General features: G+C 42.1%; 1 protein-coding gene across 2 annotated transcripts in view; it reads right to left on the bottom strand.

Annotated features, from left to right (window-relative positions):
• EDAR (ectodysplasin A receptor) overlaps positions 1 to 26,079 on the bottom strand; it is a 78,627-nt gene that overhangs the window by 40,147 nt on the left and 12,401 nt on the right. The window contains exon 1 of one of the 2 annotated variants that reach the window (XM_082218751.1): positions 19,717 to 19,970. The exons of the other annotated variant lie outside the window; for it this stretch is intronic. Coding sequence (XP_082074877.1) covers positions 19,717 to 19,749 — 33 coding nt within the window. The 5' untranslated portion in view covers positions 19,750 to 19,970. Of the gene's footprint in view, positions 1 to 19,716; positions 19,971 to 26,079 lie in introns of those variants that run through there. 2 annotated transcript variants of the gene reach the window in all.

The following is a 26,079-nucleotide window of genomic DNA, read 5'->3' on the forward strand; positions in this document are numbered from 1 at the left end:
AGGAATTAGAGTCTAACAACTTCTGGAGGGCCACGGATTCCCCATTGCTGCCTGAAGTGCTTAGTGTGTATGCAGCCTTAGACATGCTCATTATTTCAATAGGTCTTCTCTGAGTAAAACTTAGCTGAAAACTTCCCTTTCTCCCAGGTAATGGAATGGTTGCTGTTCACTTTTGGAACAACATTCCAGTGAGGGCAAAAGCTCACCCACCACCACCACCACGCCGACCCCTGACAATGGCAGGAACCCCACAGGAGAGTGAAATGGCTCTTTGCATGCAGAGGTGTACCACAAATCTCCAAGTGGCTCTTGCAAGATGCGAACCCTCCCTCCTCACAGCCCACCTTTCAGAGAGCACACCACGTAGCCATTTCTAAAACACTAAGCAGCTTAGAAATGCTTGTGAATAAATACAGATGTGACAGACAGATGTTTTATTGGAAGCATGCACTTCTGAATATTTGTTAACACACACACACAAATTACTCAAACTCTGTGGCGAGGACACACAAAGTTTTGGGCATCTCTAGTTCTCTCAGAAACGTATTTGAGTGTAGGAGGCGGCAGCAGGAGCTTGGAGATGCCAGGAAGCTGGCTGAAATTGATGGGGTCCATCAGGGTGTGGCACCCAGAGAATGAGAAGACATGTAAGTTTACCTTTGTACAGTAGGGCAGTTTCCACATACGCTCACACACCTCTCTCTATCTTTTATCCAGGCAAGCAAAAGTCATTATCGGAGTTCAAGGACAATTTCTAAAAATTGTTTGGGGTGTGAAGCGGGCCAGTAAGGGATGTGGCCTGGGGAGAATTCTGAGGGCCACACAGCAAGGACTGAAGGGCCTAGGACCTGAGGTTTTCTGCCACAGGGCACACATTTACAATGGTCGCGGCTTATTTCTTACGCAATCCTTCCTCCAGTTCAAGACTCGTTCTGTATATATGTATATTATTTCCATTATTTATCCTGCACCTTGCCAACAGAGGAATTATACAGTACATGCTGCAGGCAATACAATTGATGATGAGGCCTGAGCAAAGACTCTGGATGAGAAATTTATTCTGGTATAGAATTTTTGCCAACTTAGTTTATTGAGGGTTGTAGCCTTTGGGAACAATATCCCAAGGAAAACACACACACACACACACACACACACACACACACACTCACTATACAGTCGTGATACATGTTAGCATAGGGTACTCTTTGAGTCTGTGAGACCTATAATTAGCTTAATGTAACAGTATCTTGGAAAAATCCTGAAACAATTGCTCGTTTCTCCCCCAGAGCACATACCCTAACTCAGCGCAATGAAAATATGCTGCAAGTATGGTTTTGTCTTTATGGGCTGCAGTTCTACAAGCATTTACTCAGGAGTAGGTTCCATTAAAAAAAAAATCCTTGTGCATAGCCTTTACAATGTACAGCAGAGGGTAAGAACAAGGCTTCCCTCTGAGAGTAGGTTCCATTCAGCTGAATGGGACTAGTTATGCAGGTTACAGAGAAATGAGCAGCTCAAGCGACAGACCACCTCTATCAAAGCTCCTATTTACAATTCAGTATCATCTGGACAATCTGAAGCCCATTCATATGTGTGGCTTGGAGCAAATGAATGAGAGTGTGTGTGTGATATGCTGTTCTCTGCACTCTTATCGTGTCTATCATATGCCTCCACCCACGGGGAAAAACAAGGGGAGCAGCTGAGCGGAGCTTTGATATTGCCTGGTTCCTAGATATTGCTTCTAAAGTGGTACCTCAGGTTACATACGCTTCAGGTTACAGACTCCGCTAACCCAGAAATAGTACCTCGGGTTAAGAACTTTGCTTCAGGATGAGAACAGAAATCGTTCTCCAGCGGTGTGGCAGCAGCAGGAGGCCCCATGGGCCTAAAGTGGTGCTTCAGGTTAAGAACAGTTTCAGGTTAAGAACGGACCTCTGGAACGAATTAAGTACTTAACCTGAGGTACCACTGTACTATTCTTTGTCTTGTGGGGGCGGAGGCCTTTTCCCTCTCCTATTCTGAAAGATTTAAAATGTCTGGCCCTTGTAGGATCTACTAACCACATGTTTCCCATTTATATGTCCTCATTGAAATCAGATGATTTATGAATAGCTCAGGAAACATAGAACAGGAGCTTTTATCACTTGGGTTCTGGCACAGACTATCACATCTGTCCCTCCCCTTAACAGCAAAAAGGTGTCAGTTTTGGCCAGGATAACAGATGTGCCAACATCCATTCTCTGGTGATAATTTGTATATAGATCCCGAAAGCCTGACAGAATGGCAAAACACAGAGCCTCTGGCATGTCCCAATTGTGGGCACGCCGCAAGTTGCCTTCACCAGATTTGATATGTAACAAAGCAGAAGTACGGTACACAAATTCTAATCTATGAGGAAGCAAATATTAACTAAAGTTGATTCTCCAAGTGAGGTAATTCTTTGGTTTGCAAAAAAAAAAAAAAAAAATACTATAGTTCCAGACAAACTTGCAAAGATTTCACCTTTCAGAACTGAAAAATAATCCAGTGTCTTGATTACTCAGAAAGAAGGGCCTTTGTATACACACAGTAATTTGTCCATAAAATGTGAACTCAAGTTCACTGATCACTGGTTGCTCATTCCTGATAGATCATTCTGGCTTGAAATAGCACTTTTTCCGCACTGCTTTAAGCCACTAAGAGTGAGTTTATCATTCCCTTTCTTATGAAAATTATAAACTCGATATGGTGTAGTTATTTGAGCTATGGTGCATCAACCATCGTGAAGTTTGAAGCACCTGACTGAACTTCCAGATTACCATAAAATATTTATTGCTTATGGGTTCAAGTTTTCAAAGAAAGGAAACATTCTCTACCTGAGGCCCTGAAGAGCCGATGCAAATGAAAACAGAGGCTGTAATACTGAGCTAGGTTGACCAATGGCTTGACTCAGTAAAAACATTGTATGTTCACGGGCAGTGGCGTAGCGTAGTTGCCTGTCCCCGGGGCTGCACAGAGGGGTAGGTGGGAGGGAGGGAAATGGACAAAGTACGCATTTGCATTCAAGTACCTAATGGCATCTGTGTCACTTGGGAGATCACAGCCACAGAGATAAGAAAATAATAGTCGTTCTATTATGTGGAGAGTCACTTCCTCTTTCTCATGGAGAAGCTGTTTTCAACAAAGCCCAGCAATGGAGGTGTAAAGTTGTTGAGGCAGCACCAGGTGTAGAATTTTTACGCCCCTAACAATTTTGCACCTGGTGCAACCACCCCTATAGCCTCCCACACTATGGCACTGTTCATGGGAGCAACAGGAAGAATGAATTGCATTTCCTGGTTTTGCAAGGTTCATTTAATATTGAAAAGAGGATTTAGAAAGGGATTGGTGGCGAGTGATCAGAGAGACTTTTAGGTCATAGTTCATAGCTCAATGAAGATGTCAACCCAGTGTGCAGCAGCTGTGAAAAAGGCACCTTCCATGCTAGGGATCATTAAGAAAAGGATTGAAAATAGAACTGCCAATATCATAATGCTATTATACAGATTTATGGTGAGACCACACTTGGAATACCGTGTACAGTTCTGATCACTTCACCTAAAAACCATATTGTAGAACTGGGAAAGGATCAGACAAGGGCAGCTAAAATGACCAAAGGGGTGGAGCAACTCCTGTACGGGGAATGGTTACAACATTTGTAGCTTTTTAGTGTGTTTGTGTGTTTGTGTGTGTGTAAAATTAAAAGTTTATTGGCAGAAACACATAAAGAATACAATAAAAATGATGGATATGTCAAATAAAAATAGAATAAAAATTGACTGAAAATACAGTTCCACATTCAGTTGTTGCATATGAGAAGAAAAAGATGGGTCAATTCAGTTCTCAATAAAGGTGATGATGGAAATAGTATCAAAAGTTTGGATCCAGAATCTCTAACTATGCAACAGTCCCACCACATATGGAGCAATGTTCCAGTTAGTCCACAACCTCACCCAACATAAATTCGTATTGCTTTGCCAATTCTAGATAGAAGCTTTTTAGTTTAGAGAAAAGGTGAGTCGGAGGACACATTATGGAGATGTATAAAATTAGACATGGCATGTAAAAAGTGGATAGAGAAAAGTCTTTCTCCCTCTTGTAATGTTACACATCAAGGACACCCATAAGCTGAATGTTGGAAGATTCGGGACAGATAAAAAGAAGGTATTTCTTCGCACAAAACATACTGTAGTTAAACTATAGAATTCACTTCAACAAATTGGGTGCCAACTTACATGACTTTAAGAGAGGATTAGGCAAATTCATGGAGGGCAAGGAAATCACAGTCTACTTGCTACCGTTGCTTTATCCAAGACAGCATGTCTCTGGATGTCAGATGCTGGGAGACACAGTGGAAAGAGCAGTGTTGCACTTAGGCCATCCTTGTGGGCTTCCCACAGGCATCTGGTTGGCCACTGCAAGAGGATGATGGACAAGGGGACCTTTGCCCTGAACAAGCAGGGTTCTAATCAGATTCAGATGAGCTGGCACACTTTTATTGTGCAAGGCCATTACAAACAGGTAGAGGCACCATGTTCTCAAGATGACTGAGAAGGCCCAACGCAACACATGTGATGTCATGTGACATCCTGACATTGCAGGTGCAACATTGTGAGGAGACAGAGGTGGAGCCAAATGCCCACTGAACATCGAGGGGCCCCGCCCCCCTCATTAAAAGCACTTTAGAGCCCCCGAAACTGCCTCAGCCCCTAGGAACTGGTGCTCATGCAAGTAAGGGACCCCTCACCATTAGGTCCAGTCGTGGCCGACTCTGGGGTTGCGGCGCTCATCTCACTTTATTGGCCGAGGGAGCCGGCGTACAGCTTCCGGGTCATGTGGCCAGCATGACTAAGCCACTTCTGGTGAACCAGAGCAGCACACAGAAACGCCGTTTACCTTCCCACCGGAGCGGTACCTATTTATCTACTTGCACTTTGACGTGCTTTCGAACTGCTAGGTTGGCAGGAGCAGGGACCAAGGAATGGGAGCTCACCCCGTCACGGGGATTCGAACTGCCGACCTTCTAACTGGCAAGTCCTAGGCTCTGTGGTTTAACCCACAGTGCCACCCGCGTCCCTTCCAACTAGGTAATGTCCAAATCTCTGCTTTCAAAATCATTGTGTGCAGACTGTGTTAATTGGCTGGCCTGAATTCATGTGGAATATAGTTTTCCCTAGCTTTGCCTTTGGATGGATTTCTGGCACTGCTTTAGAAACCGAACTTGCAAACAGCCTTAATGCCACATGGCATTAACATTTTAAATTAGCATTGTCTTGTAAGCCGGCATCAATCACACTGTGTGTCTGTTTTCCTTTCTTTTCTTTGTGCCAAAAATGAGGCAATCGGTTCCCAGGCATCCCTGCTGTGAATATTTTCTAGAAGAAAAATAAGGCAAAGTAACTCACAGGATTTGAGAAGTGGGTTGGTAAAGAGTTGCTCGTTGCCTGCTGGGTTATATTTTTTAGAATGTAATCATTCTAAAATAACTTCATGGCAACAGAAACTCATACAGTTGAGTGGAATGGGGGAAAAGATGAATGGGTTCCTTCATTCCTTTTCTTTTAAGAATAAATACCTTGTTTTGCAGGTATTATGTGTTCACCTCCAGTAAGCGTCAATACCATACCCTCCAACATTTCTCCAATGAAAACAGGGACATCCGAAGGAAAAGCGGGACATTCTGGGATCAAATAAGAAACCAGGGTGGAATCTACACACACATAAAAACCGTTCTTAAAATGTTTTTTTTAAAAAAAAATACATTGGGTTTTCCACCAGGCTAGTGTTGCATTCTATATTGCACTTAAAACATTTTATTTGCAGCCGTATAGCTGAGTCCCAGGGTGGCTTCTGTAAATCCAGGACTGTCCTTGGAAAACAGGGATATATATATATATATATATAGAGAGAGAGAGAGAGAGAGAGAAGGGCAATGGGCTGTAAGGGTAAGTTGTTCATTTAGTGAATGATATTCCTCCAAGGTGCAGGGTATAAATGTTGTTGTTGTTGTTTCTTGTCACTGAGAGTGCTGGGTGGTGGTGTCTAAGCTCCAGGGAAGGAGAGAGAATATAAATGTAGTTTTTAAAAGACAGGAACAACACTGGGTGTCCTATAGCCTGAATGAAAGCAAAACTGTAGATTTCCTACCCCTCCCTTTTTTCAAATATAAAATTATTATTTACCATGGGGCAGTTGGAGGGGAGGGTTGCTTAGCAATTGGAGCGCAGCATGTGACCTGTGCCCCATTTGCATGGTTCTTTACCTGTGGCAAGAGAAGCCAAATCTCTGAAATGACAAAATGGAAGCAACTTCATAGGATCAGGCCATATGGTTCTAACCCATAAATCAGTTACACCAGAGTAGTCTCACTGATGTCTGTGGATGCCTTTGGAGCAAGCTATTTTTTGTGAATTATATTGCAGGTTCAAAGTCTAAAGGATCAAGGGAACCATCCCCCCCTTCTCCCTCCCCTATGAAGCAGAAAAAGAATAACATACTCTGAACCCAGCCCATTATAAAACCTTTTATGTGTTCTGAGCTTGAGAAGCAGCTGGCCCTATATCTTGCTCCGCTGATTCACAGAAAAATCAATCTCTTCCTGCCGTTCTTTGAACTGACACACATCATCAATCAAAGTCACCATGGATCATTCATTCATTCATTCATTTCACATCCACTTTTAGATTTCTTTTAAAGTTACCAATGCTCTTGTGGTGACGCAAAATAAAAAATGGAGGCACGGACTGACACAACCGGCAGAAGATTGTGCAGCTGAGAGGCAGTTTGGGGTTTGTAGGTTCCTGAATTGTTACTTTATAATCAAATATCCCTATGATGATGCCAATTCAATAACTCCTTGAAGCAGTGCAGGGAAAAGGTAACCCACTCTACCAAATTCCCAGTGGCAAAGGCAATTTGGGACTTATTTATTTATTTACATGTAAAATCATGAAACTGCTCTGCATTTCCTTTTGAAGTTTTGGCCCATGCATACATTTGCCTGAAATAAACCCGTTTATGGCTTCAGCCTTATAAGATGTTGGGTGATCTCAGTTCCCACTTAAGCCAATCTGTTACGGCACCACCTTACAGATGCTAACCTTTTAAACTGCTGTTGTAAAATAGGTGTTTCATTTCCATAGCAATGAAGCCGGCAGAGGCCTGCTTCTCTTTAGAGAAGGCCTCTTGGGGTTTTTTTTTTAAAAAAAGAGGGATGGAGAACCTGTAGCCCTCAAGACCAGTGCCGGCCCTGCCGTTAGGCAGAGTGAAGAGGCAGCCTCAGGCGGCTGATTGAGGGTGGCGTGAAGGGTAGCAAATTATTATTGTTGGTACTGTGGGATTTTCTCTCTCTGGTGCCAAAATAACTTGACCAACCTTTCGGACTGTGAGCTTTTGACTTGAGGAACACCATTTGCTGCTTCATCTCAGGCAGACAAATGGAGTTGGACAACAATTCACATCATTCCTGTTGGGAGTTGGAAGTCCAAGAACATCAGGAGGGCCGCAAGTTCTCCATCCCTGATTCAAAGCCTTGGGTTTCGGACTAGGGGTCAGGACCCTCTGAGGAGCCACAATACACGAAAGCCAGAACTATGAGACCGATGCACTTCTGTGGAAAGATGAATAGCAGCTGCCCACTTCCTTCAATTTCTCAAATCCAAGCAGAAGCCAGAGGTCCTAGTTTAGTGCTGAAGGAGCCAATTGGCCGTGCTGGTTGATTCCTGGGGGAGAGATGGGGGGTGGAGCCAGGGATTGGACCTGAGCGGAAACTCCCTTTGGTCCACGCCACAGGACATATCAAAGGGGCCTGGCTAGTAGCTCTGGGAATACAGACACTGACTTCCTGACCCACCTGTCCTTGGGCTTGGTCATTAATCTTGCAATGGCTATAGGTTGGTTGCCCTTTGAGAGGGTTTGTTAAGGAATAATTACACCAGTGAAGACACCGCTCAGATGAATGGCCTTGCGTTGGCAATAGTTTGATGGTTCCTGTCGCAAGATGAGTCCTATATAAGTGTTGCCCATGTGTAGGACACTCGCAATTTCAAGCCAGAGTGGAAGATCAGTGCCATACAGTGGTACCTCGGGTTACATACGCTTCAGGTTACATACACTTCAGGTTACAGACTCTGCTATCCCAGAAATAGTACCTCGGGTTAAGAACTTTGCTTCAGGATAAGAACAGAAATTGTGCTGTGGTGGCAGTGGGAGGCCCCTCTAGTTAAAGTGGTGCTTCAGGTTAAGAACAGTTTCATGTTAAGAACGAACCTCTGGAACGAATTAAGTACTTAACCCGAGGTACCACTGTACTCTGATTATCACAAGTTGAGTGCAGTTGTCTGCAAAAGAAGCCCCATGCCTTAGTATCTGCTCATATTTAGGGACTGTAGGTGATCAGAACACAAAATAGGGCAGGGTTCCTGGCTGCATGGGGTCTCTCTGAGCAAGCAGCTGTTTGTGGGTCGAGCTTGCCTTGCAGACACAATCACACTCAGTGCTGGACAATCAAGGGACAGAGCTGGTATGGCAACATGGTGCTGGGGGCAGTGGAAGAAGTATACCCCACTTTAAACTGGGTGCTCTACACGCAAATAAAGTGTGGAAAGAGCTATGGCTGTCTGCTTTGTTGTTGTTTAGTCGTTTAGTTGTGTCCAACTCTTTGTGACCCCATGGACCAGAGCACGCCAGGCACTCCTGTCTTCCACTGCCTCCCGCAGTTTGGTCAAACTCATGCTGGTAGCTTCGAGAACACTGTCCAACCATCTCGTCCTTTGTCGTCCCCTTCTCCTTGTGCCCTCCATCTTTCCCAACATCAGGGTTTTTTCCAGGGAGTTTTCTCTTCTCATGAGGTGGCCAAAGTATTGGAGCCTCAGCTTCATGATCTGTCCTTCCAGTGAGCACTCAGGGCTGATTTCCTCCAGAATGGATAGGTCTGATCTTCTTGCAGTCTGCTAATGGGTGGTAAATATCCATATGTTGTGATCTTTTGAATGTAAAATCTATATTCAGATTGCAGGATAACACTAATTCAGTACAGGCAACTGTACATGCGTGGGGATTGTGTTCTGGGTCATTGCATGCTTACGTGAAACCATGTGAAATTGAAACACCCCACTCTGCCCCTGTTCCACCCTTTTAGTGACAACTTTTATGACGTTTCTGGGTCACTTCCAGATTTGGTCCTGTGGGCACATATAGGTCGCATATAAAACAGGAGTTGCCTGTGAGTTTAATATGTACTCGGTAATATGCACCCGTAGTACCAATGCGTGTTGAGGCATTTGCAAATAAACATGGATCTGTCTCCATTGTAAATTGACAGCAGTGAGTAATTGAGCAGGGATGATAATAGCCATGAAACTGGCACCAAGACCCCACATAAGAGATCAGAGCTTGCAACAAAGAAGCAGTGTGTGAACTAGCGCTTTAGGCGCTTCCAAATGTTTATCCATCATAATCATTTGCACATCCCTTTAATCAAAGATAACAATATAAAGAAGAATATGAAACGCTTTAAAAAAGAAAAAGAGTGGAAAAAATATGAGTGAAGAACAGAGTCTTCCTGTGCTTGTTACAGAACTGTCCATGTCTACCCTACCTCCTTAAACATCTTAGTAACAGTTTTGATCTTCATTAATTATAGGCCAGGAAAGCTTATAGAGGGAACCTGTCTTTTTAAATACAAACAAGATTAATTGCAAGGCTCCTGCATAAGGTGAACCACCAGCACTTTAACAACAACAACAACAAAAAGCACACACACTTGCTTTTGAGAAGCCCCCAGCTTAAAAAAAAGAGAAAAAAGAAACCTATATAGAAGTTTAACTGTTACAGGAAGCAAAGCAGCTGCCAAATTATTATGCCTGTGAGCTTCACCCTCGTTATTAGACTAAATGAATGCCCCCACTCCTCCACTTTCATCCTCTTCCAGGCAGAGGGAAAAGAAAAGGAGAGCGGGGGGGGGGGGAGAGAAATCACTTTGCACAAAGAAGTGTCTCTGAAGTTTGGAATGCACCCTGGTTGTTTGAAGAATTGATTTATACCTGACACCTTTCTTTAAGCTCATTGTTGAGACTCGCCTGTTTTCAAATCAACCGCAGACTGACTGCTTGAGGTTCTTCATCTCACGACGACCACATAAGCTAAGATAAATGCACAAGGAATGGATAATGCTTTCAGGTTAGGAAAAGGTGTGGGGGGAACATGGGGGGTGGGAGAAGCGGAGGAAGGAAAAGATAAAGCAAGTCCTTAATGCAGCTCGTCATGAGCCCAAAAGGGGTTTGGGGGTAAAGATGGATAGATAGAGGAAAATAAATGTCACAGAAAAGCAAAGAGGGAAGAAGAGAGAGATGTTCTACAAGGAAATCTAGCGGGTTTGGCTGCAGAAATTACCCATTCAGCCAACTCTGTTAGAAAGCCTGGCTACAATTACGGATGCTGTAGGACCGAGAGCGATGCTTAACTGTCTAAACCATCATGCTATCTCATTTCATTTCATTTTATATACGGGAATGTATACATTTGCTTTTCTGCAATACCCCACATAGCAACCCTAGGAACATGCCGAGGGAAGATTTGCTTATGAAATCACATACCAGGACCAGTTTAGGGGACTGCATCACTGCGCTCCGGATATAAAAGCCACTTTCCAGTGATTTCTCATGAACACAATGACAGATTTTGGCAGCCATATGTAAGGATGGAACGGCCAGACACTGCTTAATTCAGGCAGACAACACAAAGCATGGAACACAAAGCAGGGATTTGATAGCTCTAAGAAATTTCACACATCAACTCCCTTCTCAACCCAACTTCTTAATTTTGCATCCCGAAAACAAACAGCACAAATGAACATACATCTCTTCTGGATTAGATGGTTTCCAATGATTTCCTTCCTCTGGTGAAAAAAGGTTAATCTGACAGAAGGGGGCTTTTTCCAATAAAAGGACTCCTTCTGTTAGAGGGGAACCTCCGGATGTTACAACATGTTCTGAAGTCATTTGAGTGACTTCTCAAGGGTTTTGACCCAGATTTAGTCATGCTTGGAACAGACCCATTTAACAAAACATAACAGTGTCAGTCTGGATTCAACCCAGCGAACATACATTTTCATTTAAACCCAATTGTTTTTAAAACAGTCTCTTACACGATTTTTCATTTCAACAATACGGAATGGCAATTCCAGGAAACAAAATAAATAGACTGGACAGGTTTAGGAAAGATGTTGACATTTAAAACTGGCAACAGTAAGCAAATGAAGGACGTAAAATATCTATGATGCTAAGCTCTTGAATCTATGTATAATGGTCACAAGACAGTACAGAAAAAAGTCAGTGCTAAAACCCATTGATTTAAATGGGATTTTAGAGTGACTTACTTTGTGGACGATCTTGTGACATTTGGCTAATGAGACAGTTCTATTTGGTATGTCCACTGTAACATCGCACAACTACTGTATTCTGGTTGTGTGGAATTACATCAGAATGCTTTTAGATTGTCAACCAAATAAACTCTGCTTCCTTCATACACTTTCACACAACCCAATGCAATAGTGTTGTAGGACACTACACCAGGCAGTTGTAGATATTGCAGTACAGCAATGCTGCGCTGATCTGATGCCTTGACTTGGTGCTGCATAGTGTGAGTCCCTTATACTTGACCCTCGTCTGTTACACTGATCAACCACCCTTTAACCCAGCCAACAGCTCCCAGCATCCTTGACCATTGGTCATGCTGGCTGGGGCTGATGGGAATCGAGTCCAACATCTGTACAATGACAGGCACAGCACTCCTAACTTAATGCAATGATCGATTACAGGAATAAGTTGAAATCTCTCCATTGATATGATTATGCTCTGGATCCAGTGCTGCAAAATGCTCCAAACCCGAATTTCTGTTTTTTCAAGTTCAGAAAATGTTTTTAGTCACGCAAGCTTTGAGCTCGCTAACCTTTCTGCTCATTTTTTAAAATGTACTTGAAAGAATTTGAATGTCGATCCAAATTCTCTGGGCATGTTGACATCTAATGTTATGGTCCAGAAATATTTAGAAGCCAGAGCAATGATTTTCAGCCATCTCCCTGAGAACATTTTCTACAGTTTGAATCATTAGGAAACAGCACCATATCTGACAGAAACTGGGCAGGCCATTACATGTCAGGATAAAGTAGGCGAGTGAATATTAAGTTTTTTGCTTGGTTGTTAAGCACATACAAAAAGTGTGGCAAGGGAGGACTTCTTATGTATCAGATGATACATCAGCAATGTAAGTGAACAGAAAAACCTTTTGCGCTTAGAGTGTCAAGCAGTGTTGTTTGCCCGTATCAATGGATAAAAGAGTGCGCATTAGTTCATAATCTAACCTGACTTCCTGCTCATCTAACATTGCCTTGTTCTCTTCTCCATGTTGACCACCCTGATCAACTGTTTGTCATGAAGTGAGAGCCAGCTAGATATTTTATTATTTAACTGAGAAATGGTGTCTGGCACTCCACAAGATGGACTCCCCAAGCGGCTGCCGGTTGACCTACCAAATTTCTGTCAGCCACTTTTTTACCTATGAGGAAAAGTTCAATGTTGTCAAGTATATCACTATATTATTCCCTCTCTCTCTCTTGGATTTGGTGTGGAACTTGAAAATATGCATATTTGTCCACCGACTCAGAAGTAAGTCCAACTGAATTCAGTGGTGCATCTTCCCAAGGAAGAGGTTAGAGGATAACTACTCAAAGGTACAGTTTGAAGGCCTTCCTTGAACAAATAAAGTGAAATTATTTTTGTACTTTAGTGTTCAGGAAACACCCCTCAGTAACATTTGAAAAGGTACCTCAGAGTGACATGACCTTGATGATATGATTTGAAATGACTGCCAACAAGAAATAATTAGAAAACCAACCAATAGTTACGGACAAAAACCAAACAGCTAGAGCAGCTATACTTTATTCTGATGACAGATTGTTCCTCAAGCTAGGAGCATTCCATGTTGCAAACATGAACTTTCATCACTGATCAGGAAAAACGACAAGGATTTAAACTAGTGCTTACATTTTGAACGGGCCCTTTGGTGGAAGGCTGTGAAATTAACAGCTACTGAAAATGATCCTTTAAGAATTGCACTGGTACTTGAATAATTTCACACCGTAATGAATGAGGGTAGAGTGATAAATTGGTTTGCATCCTGGATAAGGAATCTTTGACTCTCCAGATATTGTTGGACTACAACTCTTATCACCCCTTAACCATCCTAAATGGGGTTGATGGGAGTTGGAGTCCAACAAGATCTGAAGCGATACCGATTCCTCATCTCTGGTTAACCTAATGAATGACACAGGTCTAAGACAGACTATGGAACAGATACTTGCTCCACTCTTCTTATGTTCTCAACAAGACGCTTAGTTAGAACATACCGGTAGATATTTTGCCAGCCTTCTCATTCAGGGTATGTTCACATTAATCGCTTAAAACTGGTTTATAAATCAAAGGAAACAAATGGTGACATTGAAAACAATTAGCATAAATCAGCATAGAAATGCTAAAGACAGCAATTTTCTTCCCTTCTTGCAAAAACATAAATAAATGTGTTGGACCTCAGCAGATCTTAAGGAAATCATCCTTTATACTTTATGACCTGGATCCCTCAGTTGCAGTAAACAATCACAGAAAACAATGGAATTCCTGTTGAAGCACGAAAACCCAGAGGTCATCTTTCCGCTTCCACAGGGATGCAGAGAGGTAAACAGTACTTCGGTTTTTAGCAAACCATCCTAAAGGGGGATGGTGGCACAGTGACTCAGAAACTCTTTTGCCAAAACGCCATGGGAATCCTGATGGTTAGATATGAGTCACTGATCCAAGCAAGGCAAAAGATGGAAGTCTCTGTGGGATGCCTCTCCCGCTCCTAGCAGAACACCTCATCACAGGGACCCAACCGGTGCTCTTCTCTGTACACCACACCTTACCCTCAAGCAATGTTTTAGTGCTCCGCTGAAGTTGGTTAAGCACAAATTAGAGCCGATAATAGTATCACCGTACACAATGGAGTTTACTAGAGGATAACGCTTTGGAGAAGAGTCTCTCCGTGCATAATGCCACACCTCTCTTTCCTCAAGGCAAGAGAAGAGACAGTATGCCTGAGCAGCTTATCAAGCTAGCTGCACCCTGCACACAGGGGTCATGCCTATCTAGTGTTCTTGTGGCTTCCACTCATCTCAGCACATGCCATCCAGGGTGTCACTTGTGGCTAAAAGGCTCCCCTGAATAACCACCGTAAAAGCAAGGTGAATAGGAGCAACATATGAAAGATAAAGTCTAAAATGCAACTTTCCCTTCTGGCAATCCTGTGATGGTGCCATCCTGTGCCATCCTGTGATGGCAATGCCCTGAAAGATACCATCTGTTTCCTAGAATCCTTCAGGTGCTGAGCTACATACAAGACAGGATATATTCCAGGTAGAAATGACAAGCTGAACCAACAAAGCATTTGGGTGAGTTGAAGAATGTACTCAGTGACACACAGAAGCCAAAGGAATTTCGGAGTCTACCAGAAGCTGTTCACTATGTGGGGGACCCCAACATCAGTCAAGCCCATCTGTTGACTGACAGCATATCGACCAGCAAGCAAGTTGACTCAGTAGATATAGGCCCGATGCCTATGCCAAACCTGTAATCAATAATTTTGTGGCCTAATTATAATCCAACACCTGACTCTTTTCATTATTGTTGTCTGTGCACGCCCCCCATTGTACCTGGATCCACAAATAACACAACAAGGAATTTGTATCCAATTTCCCACAGGACCCACCCATCCCCAGAAATGTTGGAAGGTATCATGGCATCACTAAAAGTTTATTCTTTTTTAAGGCATTGCTTTTGATTTTCATTCTCCATACTCTCCATCCCCAGTGGTTTCATTTGATGTAACACCACGGGTGCTGCTGCCATGGGGTGGGACTTTTCTACAATGTTCCTGAAGATCTCTCATATATATATATATATATATCAGCTGACATACGTCAAATGTCTCCATGGAATGCATTTGTTCTCCAGAGGTGCTTCCAGACTTCAACTACTCTGATGACTATTGTGTGGAACCAGAATATGAAACAGGAAATATCCCACAGAAGAAACATTTAGCAGAGAAGTAACCTTCATAAGTGGTTCTTGGGGTAGGGGGGATGGGATCACTGCCACCCAGGAATGCTTGCTGTTCATCTCATTCTAATCTTGCTGATACTTTAGGACTAGAAAAGAAATTGACACCTGGTTTGTGAGTGTCTACCTGCCATAGCATCACTTAAGGATCAGGTGTGTTTGTGGAGGTGGTGGTGTGAAACCCAACATTTGGAAGCCCTCTGAGAGTCAAGCACCTTTTGCACACACATCATGTGCTCAGTATGCTGTACATATGACCCTCAGCACACACAACAACAACAACAGGAAGCCCTGCTACCTGCTTGGATTTCTGCCTGTACATCTTTTATATGCTGACAAACACTGTAAAATAAGTCCCATGACCCCATAAACTTGAATAGGTTTCCTGCATTTGTGTACAGCAGCTACATTACAGCTTAGTGCTCAGCTGACTTCCTTCTGTTTTTTAAAACATTCCCAGAAATCTATTCCTTGATGCCAAGTAAATATAACATTACATGGTATCAGCTCACTCACACTGCAAGTGACATTTAATTACATCCATAAATACTAACGTTCTTCCTGTCATTTGCATTGAGCATTTTGACAATCAGGCTATTGTTCTCCTCAGGTAATCACCTCCGTTAGAGATGCTGGTGTCCTAAGGAAAGGGTGTTCTAACTGCTGTTAACATCTTGTATGGTATGTTGTTTGCACTTTGTGCCAGGAAATGTAGTGGGAGAAGTTTTTTGCTTCTTCCTCCCCCCCTTTTTTCTTTTTGACATTCAACTTTGCTGTGTGTGGTAGGCAAAATGAATGTCTTTCTATTATTAAATCATTATTATTGCAAACATGGGGCTCATTTGTGCTTCTGTGCCTGGGACAGCTCAGCTGGTCTATAGAGCATGAGGCTCTTCATCTCAGGGTCATGGGTGTGGGAGCCAGCATGGTGTAGTGGTTAAGAGTTGTGGACTCGTAATCTGGGGAACCAGGTTCGCTTCCCCGCTCCTCCACATGCAGCTGCTGGGTGACCTTGGGCTAGTCACACTTCTCTGAAGTCTCTCATCCCCATTCACCTCACAGAGTATTTGTTGTGGGGGAGGAAGGGAAAGGAGATTGTTAGCCGCTTTGAGACTCCTTAGGGTAGTGATTGGGTCCCTGGCTTGAATTATAATTACAAGGAAGGAGACTGAAACTAAACTTTAGGAAGAGCTTGCTGATGGCCAGAACTATTTGACAGTGGAATAGACAAACTCAGAAGTAGAAATCGACTCCCCTTCATTGGAGGTTTTTAACAGAGGTAATAATAATAATAATAATAATAATAATAATAATAATAATAATAATAATTAATTATACCCTGCCCATCTGGCTGGGTTTCCCCAGCCACTCTGGGCAGCTTCCAACAGAACACTAAAATACAATAGCCTATTAAACATTAAAAGCTTCCCTAAACCGGGCTGCCATCAGATGTCTTCTAAAAGTCTGGTAGTTGTTTTTCTCTTTGACATCTGGTGGGAGGGAGTTCCACAGAGCAGGTGCCACTACCGAGAAGGCCCTCTGCCTGGTTCCCTGTAACTTGGCAAGGAAACTGCCAGAAGGCCCTCGGCGCTGGACCTCAGTGTCCAGGCTGAATGATGGAGGTGGAGACGCTCCTTCAGGTGGGATGGACATCTGCAGTCTACCTTTTCTCCTAAGAACCCCTAGAAACCTGGTTCCATCATTTATATATATATATAAAAAGGAGACTCAGATATTTAGCAATCACCCTGAGGTCTACCTGATTGACCCACTGCCTGTTTCTGTACAGCATTTAGAATACATTCCCGATGGAGTTTAGTTGACATACAAATTCAATGGCTTTCATAATTATTATATATACTTTTCATACATAATCATGTCACCGCCTACATGGATCCTCTTCCCAGAGATTATATTTGGTGGCATATCTGCCCTTCGGGGTCCTTCAGAGAGAACTGTTTGAGGTAGTGCTCCTGCTCTATAATCAATGAGGCTTCCCCCTTCAGGGCACATGTCTTCCGCTACAATGATGTAATGCTTGAGTAATTTGACCCTTAGGCGCTGGAGGAATACATAACTTATTGAAAAGCACAGAGATGTAGGGCTTAAGGGGGTAACCTGAATCCACGGAAGTCAGCGAGTATTTGGCAGCGACTTCAGTGAATCTGGACATTTTGATATAAGGAAGCATGCCCTTCAGAGAAACCTACACTTCTGCACGCATAAGCATAGAAGGTTTCTTTTCTTTCTCTAGATTTGCCAGCAAATACTTGCATCTTAAAAATCGTTCGTATGTTGGATGTTAAAGGTACTGTATGGTACATTGACAAGTTTCCGCCTTCCTTCTAATTGCATTTACTTGCTAGTAGGTAACAGGTTTTGCTTCTAAGCATGCTGAGGCTGTCGGCAGAAGTAAGAAAATGTTACATTTGTCATTCATTTTTATGAAAACCAAAGCCTTTAAAGGCTACATTGAAATCAGTAAGTGAATCGCAACCATGCATTATCACAGTCTTTGAACTTTTCTCTTCCTATGCAGTGCTGGATTACCAAATAGGCAGAGTAGGCACAGGCCTAGGGGACCCACACCTTTTAGCGGCCCCGCAATAACGGATCAAAATAATATGGATTTGATCTTGAAAGAAAATAACAATCAAGCTTTCTTAGTTCAATGTTATTCCACTAGAGCAAGCGCACAAGGGATCCCCCGAGATTTCAGCTGCCTAGGGGCCTCCACAGAGTTTAATCCTGTGCTGTTCCTATGGCCAAGTGTATTAGTTTACGCAAAAATAAGACAAGTGTTACATCTGTACCAGGATGGCCAGACTCACAAGATACTGAGAATCCACATTGGTTCCATATTTTTGCAACCAGTGCAGGCAAAGCATTACTTCTTTATTAACATAGATTCATTGAAAAGCTGGAAAAATAACAAATCCTTTAAACACTCTAGTACTGTAATCATAAATCCACCAGTATTAAAAGATAACTAATTCTTGTTAGATGACCTCAAGTTTTATATACACTGAGAATTGAGGTAGGTGATGGGATCGTTAACAATTCAGTAACATTTTTTTAAAGGATGAGAATATGTAACAAATCCTGTTCTTATACTGTGGTTGCCCAAATGAGGGGTGGTTTAGAAGGAGTTAGGAACCTGTGGCCTTCTGGAAGTTATTGGAATCCCAAGCCCCATCAGGCCCAACTTGCATGGGCAATGGCCATGGATAATGGAAGCCAAGGAGATATGGAGAGCCAGAGTTCTCCATTCCTGATTTACAGGGAAGGCATGGGGTTTCAGGGAGGGATGGAATCATGAAGTAGGTGGCACATCCCCTTGTCCCCCATGTCCAAACCTGGGTAGATTAAATGTCCACAGCAGATGCCCCTTCATTGCCTTATCATCCGTGTGTCAACCTTGCGAAGAAGGTTGCTCAGAAAGACCTGCTGTTTTCTTTTTATGATGCTTCCCAGTATGTTGTTTTAGAGGGGTGTCAAATAAATTCTGCTCCGTTTCTCTGCTAGCGCTGGTGATAGGAGTGGAACCCCAACCCAAAGCTCTTTGCATGAAGTACCAACACTTCACACATGACTGTGTTATGTGTGACACATGAGCATGGGTCTCCTTCTCTCTGCCTGCATCTCACCTACAAAACAGATTATTGCTGCTGGGTCATTGGAGGGGGTGGTGGAGGAAAAATAGACGAGTTCATTTAGAAGGGGGACTCATGTTCAAAAAGTATGAGAAACACTGAACTAGCACAGACTCTCCTGCTCTTACTAAGCTTAATACACCTCTTTATTTGAGTGTAAAGAAATGAGCTATGCGAGCATTATTTGTACATGCTATCTCATCCACCTCTTCTTTATTGTTTCATTCAATTGAAAAGCCTAGCTAGGCACCAGACCCCAGCATCCCTAATAGCCCTTCTAAACCCTTAAAAATGCTCCTAAAATAAATTGACGTTGCACAGATGTAAGAGTTGACACAGTTTGTACTTACTAGCCAGAGTACTAAGGGCAGGGTGCAAATGTCACTGAAATCAGTACCAATCTAGAGTTTTTATGCAGGTTTTTCTTTAGTGTTTAAATGTGTCCCAAATGGTGGGGAGAAGAATGATTCTATATGTGTCGATTCAAAAATATATCCCACGGATTTCAATGAGGACGATAGCCAGGTCATCAGATACAGTCTTGCAGCCCCAGAAACTTTATTTAAGGCAGAAAAACAATGTCATTTTAGCATGTGTGAATCTATTTCTAAATGCACCTTTCATTTCTTATTGCACTTGAAGAAACTGTTGAAATGACCTGTCCATTGGTGCTTATTACACAACAGGGTTTTCACCATTAAAACAATCCATTTCCACCAGAAATATATACTAATTATCACTTGTATTTTAGTACAATGACTTGCTCACTATTTTCGGGTTAGTTATCTTTGATTGCAAAATACACACACACAAAAAGATTAAATCTATGGTAACTCTGGCAAAATATCCATTTTGGTAGAGAGCTGTAAAGCAATAATTCTAATATCGTCTCTTACCATTGTTCTGCTTCCTTCATTTTGCTCTTCCATCACAAGAGGAAAACTGCTCTGAAGCTTTTGCCGTGTCTAAAACCTTACCTAGGTTTCGCGCCTGATCCTAGGAAGGAGGAGTAGCTTTCCAGCTTGGGAGGGAGTGCAAGACGGAAAGAAATAAATCAACTTTTTGATCTATGCCAAACAGTTTGAAAAGGAAACCATCCAAGCTCAAAAGCCTTAGAGTCTAACCCAGGGTTAGACAACTCATTTGGTGTAACTTTAGAGCACATCGAAAAGCACATCGTGGCTGGAGGGCTGTACATTTTAGTTACAGCTAATCATCAAATCTGCATATTTTTTTCATTAACACAATGGGTGCCAAGACGCAGTTAATAGACATGTAGGCCTTCCTCTGTGACATTTTTATTTCAGAATTATTAACTCCGAATGGGAAAAGTCACAAATCAAGAGCCTCAGCCGTCACGAAATGTACTTGGGAATTATGAATTGCACAACACTTAATGTTAGGCTTATCTTAATCAGTCTTAAGAGTTTCTGAGCCTGTGGCACATTTTGATTCTTTTCTCCCTGCAATCACACTGCCTGGGAAGTAAGATTTTAGCAAATGACAGCTTTGAATCTTGGCTGCAGGATGCCCTGAATAGTTGTTTTCCTCCCCCACCCCCACCCCCGTTTGAAAAACTGGCACAGGCCCATTCCACAAAATGAGATTTTACAAGGGGTATCTGTGGACACCCCCCCAATCCACCCTGTAGTCTCGATCTGTGGCCACCAGATCAGACCAATCCATCCTGTTCTGCCAAGTGGGGACACCAAATCCATCCCGAAATCAATTCAGGGGTGTAGCAAAGGAGTTTTAAAGGGTTTTTAAAAAAATCCTATTTGAACATATTAAAAATATAGTTGGGAGGGGGTGTGTGCCTGCACCACACAGGATCGGATTGCAAAAGAGCAGCACCACACAGGACCACACAGGATTGGATCCTCCTGTTCAACAGCTGTTAAGAAGGAGCATCATGTCCTGCACAGTGCTGCTTCAGGGGCAGGAAGAAGGAGAGGTGTGGATGGAAAGGCTCTTCCCCTCCTTCCTTCTCCAGTCAAGACACAGCTGTGTGGTAGGTCCCTCCTATTTTGCAGATTGTCCTCTTCACTCACACCTTCCTCTCCTTCTTGCCTGAGGTCCAAATCCTTCTGTATGCATCCAGTTTGGCTCAGGATTTCAGCCCCAGAGAAATCCAGTGCACAGCCTTTGCTTTTAATGCACTATACGTTGTGTTCTATCCTGGCACTTCTCCACTTGTTCTTTCATTGTAATCATCATCATCTTTTATTTGTATCCCGCCCTCCCTGGGTGAAACTGGGCTCAAGTGGCTAACATCAAATATATGACATTGGTATAAAATCAAACAATAATTAAATTACCTCCTAAAAACAAGTCAAGATCAAATTGTAGGCTTAGTACCTTTCCCAAATGCTGTATGCGATATATTTTCTTTCTACTATATATTTTGGAAAATTGTCCATTTGTTGGTTATCCATTTGGACACCACTTAAGACATCGTAACCAAACTTTGCATGATGGTTAGGGAGCTCAAGGAGTAGGTTTTTGTCTATGTTGACTACCATTCACCACCATTTTGAATCAAGATGGTGGGCTGAACCTCTCAAAACTTCCCTGATTTTAACAAAATTTTGCAAGGTGGTTCCTCAGATCAAGGAGTAGATTTTCATCTATATTTGGATTCAGTTGAATGCCATTTTGAATCAAGAAGCCAGAACCTTTAAAAACCGCACTGATTTTAATCACTTATTTCAAAACTGCCTTGATTTTTCTTTCTTTCTTAGAATTCCCAAACAACACTCAATATTTTATATCTGAGGAAATCATGGTATTTTCATCTTTGTAGTTTGGCTGTATGTGTTTCAGAAATACCTAGAAATTACTGTATGAGTATGCAACATTTTTATCAAATACAAGACACACCATTTCTCTTCACTAGGAGCAAATCTACACTGGTCAGTTATAACGTTAAAATGCATTATAAAATTTGTGACAGCAGAGGGCTCTGTAGAACAGCAATCCATCATCAATGGGAAACTGCATTGAGAGCTGCTATTACATTTTTTTAAAGCGTTTTTGCAATCGGTGTAGATCCAGCCCAAATCATGTCATGTTGTGGGTTTGAGAATAAAATAAAAGTTCTTGAAGGAGGTGAGCTCCCCAGTTTTGTAATCTTGACACATTTTATTTAAAACACTGAGAGATAACAAATTCTATTCCTGTCTGACAACCTCACAGTGTCATTTCAGCAACCTCTTATTGTATTACTATTACTTTTCATTTTCTTTTGCTGTTGATTATGTTGTTGCACCAAGTATGGCAACAATTTCCCTTTACAGGAGGACTAGCTAGATGTCCTGCTAGTGTGGGACTTGCAAAGTATTGCTGTTTAGGGCATGCTTGTTCTGAATTGCCTGGAAAAACCCTTGATTCCCTCAAAGTAGGAGAAAGGCACACATCTAAAATATTGTTTGGTTGCCATTTGCAAGCAATTAAAACTAATTGCACTTCTTATCTAGATGTGGAAAGTAATTCTCTGGAAGGTAATTTTCTGCACCGAGGTGCTACAATCATAAAATGTATGGCCCAGTCCTAAAACTTGCTGAACCAAATAATAGCTTAGTTTATAATCCTGGGGTGAATAATGAGAACAAAAGAATGGAGAACTGCATTGCTCAAGACAAGCAAAAGCCCTCGTCCAGCCTTCTGTCTCATACAGTCACCTGAGGGAGCCCTGAGGGAAGCTTTTAAGCAAGACACGATATCCTGCTGTTGTTCCTTTCTATTAATATGGAAATCTCATCCCCAAATATAGCCTTTGATAGGTATGGCCCTATTAAAAAGTATTAGCTTTCTTTAAAGAATGTCTATGCTGGTGGTTGTCATAAGATCTAGTGACAATGTATTTCTTAAGATCTAAATTGTTTGTTGTGGTCATACTCTGAATCGGGTTACTGTGTTCACTCCTTCCACACCACTCTGAATCCGTTTTATACATTTCTAACTTGTGTCTCTTAGGGTGCTTCCAGACTGTCACTATTCTCATGTGGGATTGAATCACATACCAGCAAATATAGATAACTGGGAGATCTCATACAATGAAAGAGTGGACTTTTCCAATAAGAAAAGAGGCAGGGAAATGCACTGGGAAGAGTGGGATAACATTTGCTTTGATGCAACTTCGTCTAATCTCCCACCAAATAAATCTGAGCAAGTGTGCATTAAATACCCAACATCCCCTAAACTCTTTGCAAACAAATCAGGATGAATGTTCAGCAAACAGGCCATCTGAGAGCTCCCTTAATTGTCCCCTTATTTTTTAAAAAAACATAAATTACTAAAAGCCCAATGCTGATGTAAACTTTCTTGAGGAGAAGCTCCACTGCTTCCACCAGGAATTGAGGTTAGGTTAAAATATGAGTTTTTTGAGGGGCTTTTTTTAAAAAAAAAAATCAACCAGGATCAGAAACCGTAGTTTGATCCTGGCTTGTTTCAATAAAACATAGTTTAAGCACAGTTTCTTTCTCTTTATCAAGCATAATAACAAACCATGGTTAGTTTAAATCTAGAAGTAGATTCTTCCAGTATCCTCCTTTGACGGGCACAGGAGGTATACAAATTTTGATGATGATGATGATGATGATAATGTGGGCAGGGGGAATGGTCAATCACCAAGTCTTAAGGGAACTTGTTCCAACAATGGAACATTGTTACATCCAAACCAGGCCATTGTTAGGAAGCCTCAGCAAAAGTAGAATTTGAAAAGGTGAGAGAAAAACAAAAGGTAGTTTTACAGTGGATCTCCTGTTCAATAGGTTTTACTTATTTGAAACGTTTATTTAAATTGTTAATCTGCATGTAACTTGTCGTGTTTGAAGATAATAAAACACATAGTTTAAATCTGTGGCACAGTTAGCGTTGACACTATAGGCCCCCAGGTCAAGTGGGAGAGGGGAGACCTCAGGAGAACAGAGAAACCTAATTACTCGGGAGCTCCATAGAATTCAATGGGGTTTCTTTCTAGTAAACACATGGATTTGAGCTGCAAAACTATGAATGTACTCCAGTCCTTGTACTTTGGCTTGTTTCTTGTCCTACAATACTCAACTTTTTATTCTAAGAATAAGAGTAATTATGCATTGTTTCAGGGTCTTGTTTGTTTGCAAAGATCAAGGCCCAAGGCAGAAACCAGCATCCTCTGCACACCTTCAAAGCTTTCATTTCAAGTTAACATTTCATTGCTTTTCATCTCGGTCTTCCCCTCCCCATATCTGTGAATAGCCTTGCGATGATCTTGGTCTGCTACAGATGGTTTCCTGTTCTTTGTGCCAAATGTGAAATAGCTATAAAACTTGAAAAGGGTTTGAGGTTGTCACTGCATGAAAAATTACATTTTGGGGAGAAAATTAAATATGAGCCTTATCCTTTAATTGCTTCGCTTTAATCTTGTTTCATAAAACGAAGGTTTTTTTTGTTTTTTACCCCGAAAACCTAATCTCCAAAGTTTCCGCTAACATGACCTGAAGGGCAAAAATATCGTTAGGCGTTTCAGTCAGGTATCCTTCAACAACAGCGGCAGCATCAACAACAAAAGAATAATGAGCTAGTTCCATTTCAGTTACAACCAAAATGACACTCTCTTCATTTGAGAAGTGTCGTTCCTTTGGCTCCCCTCCACGGTGATAGGGAACGAAATCCCGAGTAGAAAAGATAAAAGCTATGGGATGCAGCTTTACATTATGTGAAACCTTCAGTCCAGAGATGGGAGACCTGTGCTCCTCCACCTTTGAGAGACTTCAGCTCCCATCAACCCCGGCCAGCATAGCTAATGGTCAGGAATGATGGGAGTTGAAGTCCAGGTTCCTCACCCCTGCTGTAGTCCATTGTGTTGGTAAATTATCCTTAGAGTCCATCGGGGAGTATAAGGACCCTAATCATATCTGCTCAAAAGTAAATCCCTTTGAGCCCAACTTTACCTCAATGGGGTCCACTCCCAGGTTAATGGGTTTAGGCAGCCTATCAACACTTAGCTGGGAACAAACTCTATCAAACATAGTGGGACATACTTCTGAGGAAATATGCATAGCATATGCATAATGAACCCTCTGTTAATGAATATTTACACAACAACAAGAACTGCAGAGAAGAGATTCTCACAGTAGCTTTCCCCCTGAAGCTCTTATTACTGTAGCTCAATGGGGCAAAGGCAGGTATGGCTTCACACCTAGTTTGACTCTTCATCTTTGAATCCAGTGTTGTGGTCTTGATCCAAACTGGATCCTTCACACAGCTGCTTTTAACAACAACAACAACAACAACAACAACAACACATCAGGAGACCCATCAAGGTTCTGCACCTCACATCTGGTTTGCACCTGAACATTACAGCAAGGCTATGATCATACATACTCTTACCTGGAGAGTAGGTCCCATTGAATAGGCACGTATAAGATTGCACACAAAAACACTATTCGTGTCTTTAAAATGCAAAAACAAGCCTCCATGTCGGGCACCATCAATTGTCAGTGTGTTCACACATGCTTTGTTTTAGGGCTGTGGAAATTAGCTGACAACTACTTCTGCAGGTTATGGATCCATGTGTTCCTGCTCACCACCCTCCTACACTGCAATACACTTTTTATAAGAAAAAGTTAAACCCTACATAATATTTGTATAACTAGAGCTCTTTTTAAAAAGGGGGTTAGTGTGGGGACTTTTGTGAGGTGAGAGCTGCAACAACTATCTATTGACCATCCTACTAGTCCCACAGTAACAGACTCAGGTAATTTCAATATAATTATCTCCATCCCTCCCACCATCATGTGAATTCCATTTGCCTCTACAAAATGCTTATAATCTCATAAAGTGCTTTGGCCACTTGTTTCTTCAGGCACATGAGAGACGTGTATTGGATCTTCTGTTTCTCTTCTAGCTACCTTAGGATAGATAACAACAGTGTTGTTACCAGGGCACGATGAATTAATGGACATTCTCATTCATAATGAGCAGAAGCCCTTGAGATCACGTATGGGGATTCTGAGACCCTGATGATGATGTTAGCTCATGTTAGCTCCACTCAGCATGGTCTGGGATGATGGGAGTTGTAGTCAACTATTTATGGAAGTGCAAAGGCTTCCCATCTCTTCTCTAGGCCCCAGCGTTTCCAGATGTACAACTCTAATCCTCCAACCAGCACTGAATACTAGGTTATGATGTTCTTCAGCAGTTGCCTAGCTTGCAGCTGGTTTGTTTCTGAGCCTTGAGGTTTCCAATATTTAAATCGTGTTCCAGAATGAATAAGA

The sequence above is a fragment of the Podarcis vaucheri genome (assembly GCF_965113315.1).
Source record: "Podarcis vaucheri genome assembly, chromosome: 4".
NCBI classification, from domain to species: domain Eukaryota; kingdom Metazoa; phylum Chordata; class Lepidosauria; order Squamata; family Lacertidae; genus Podarcis; species Podarcis vaucheri.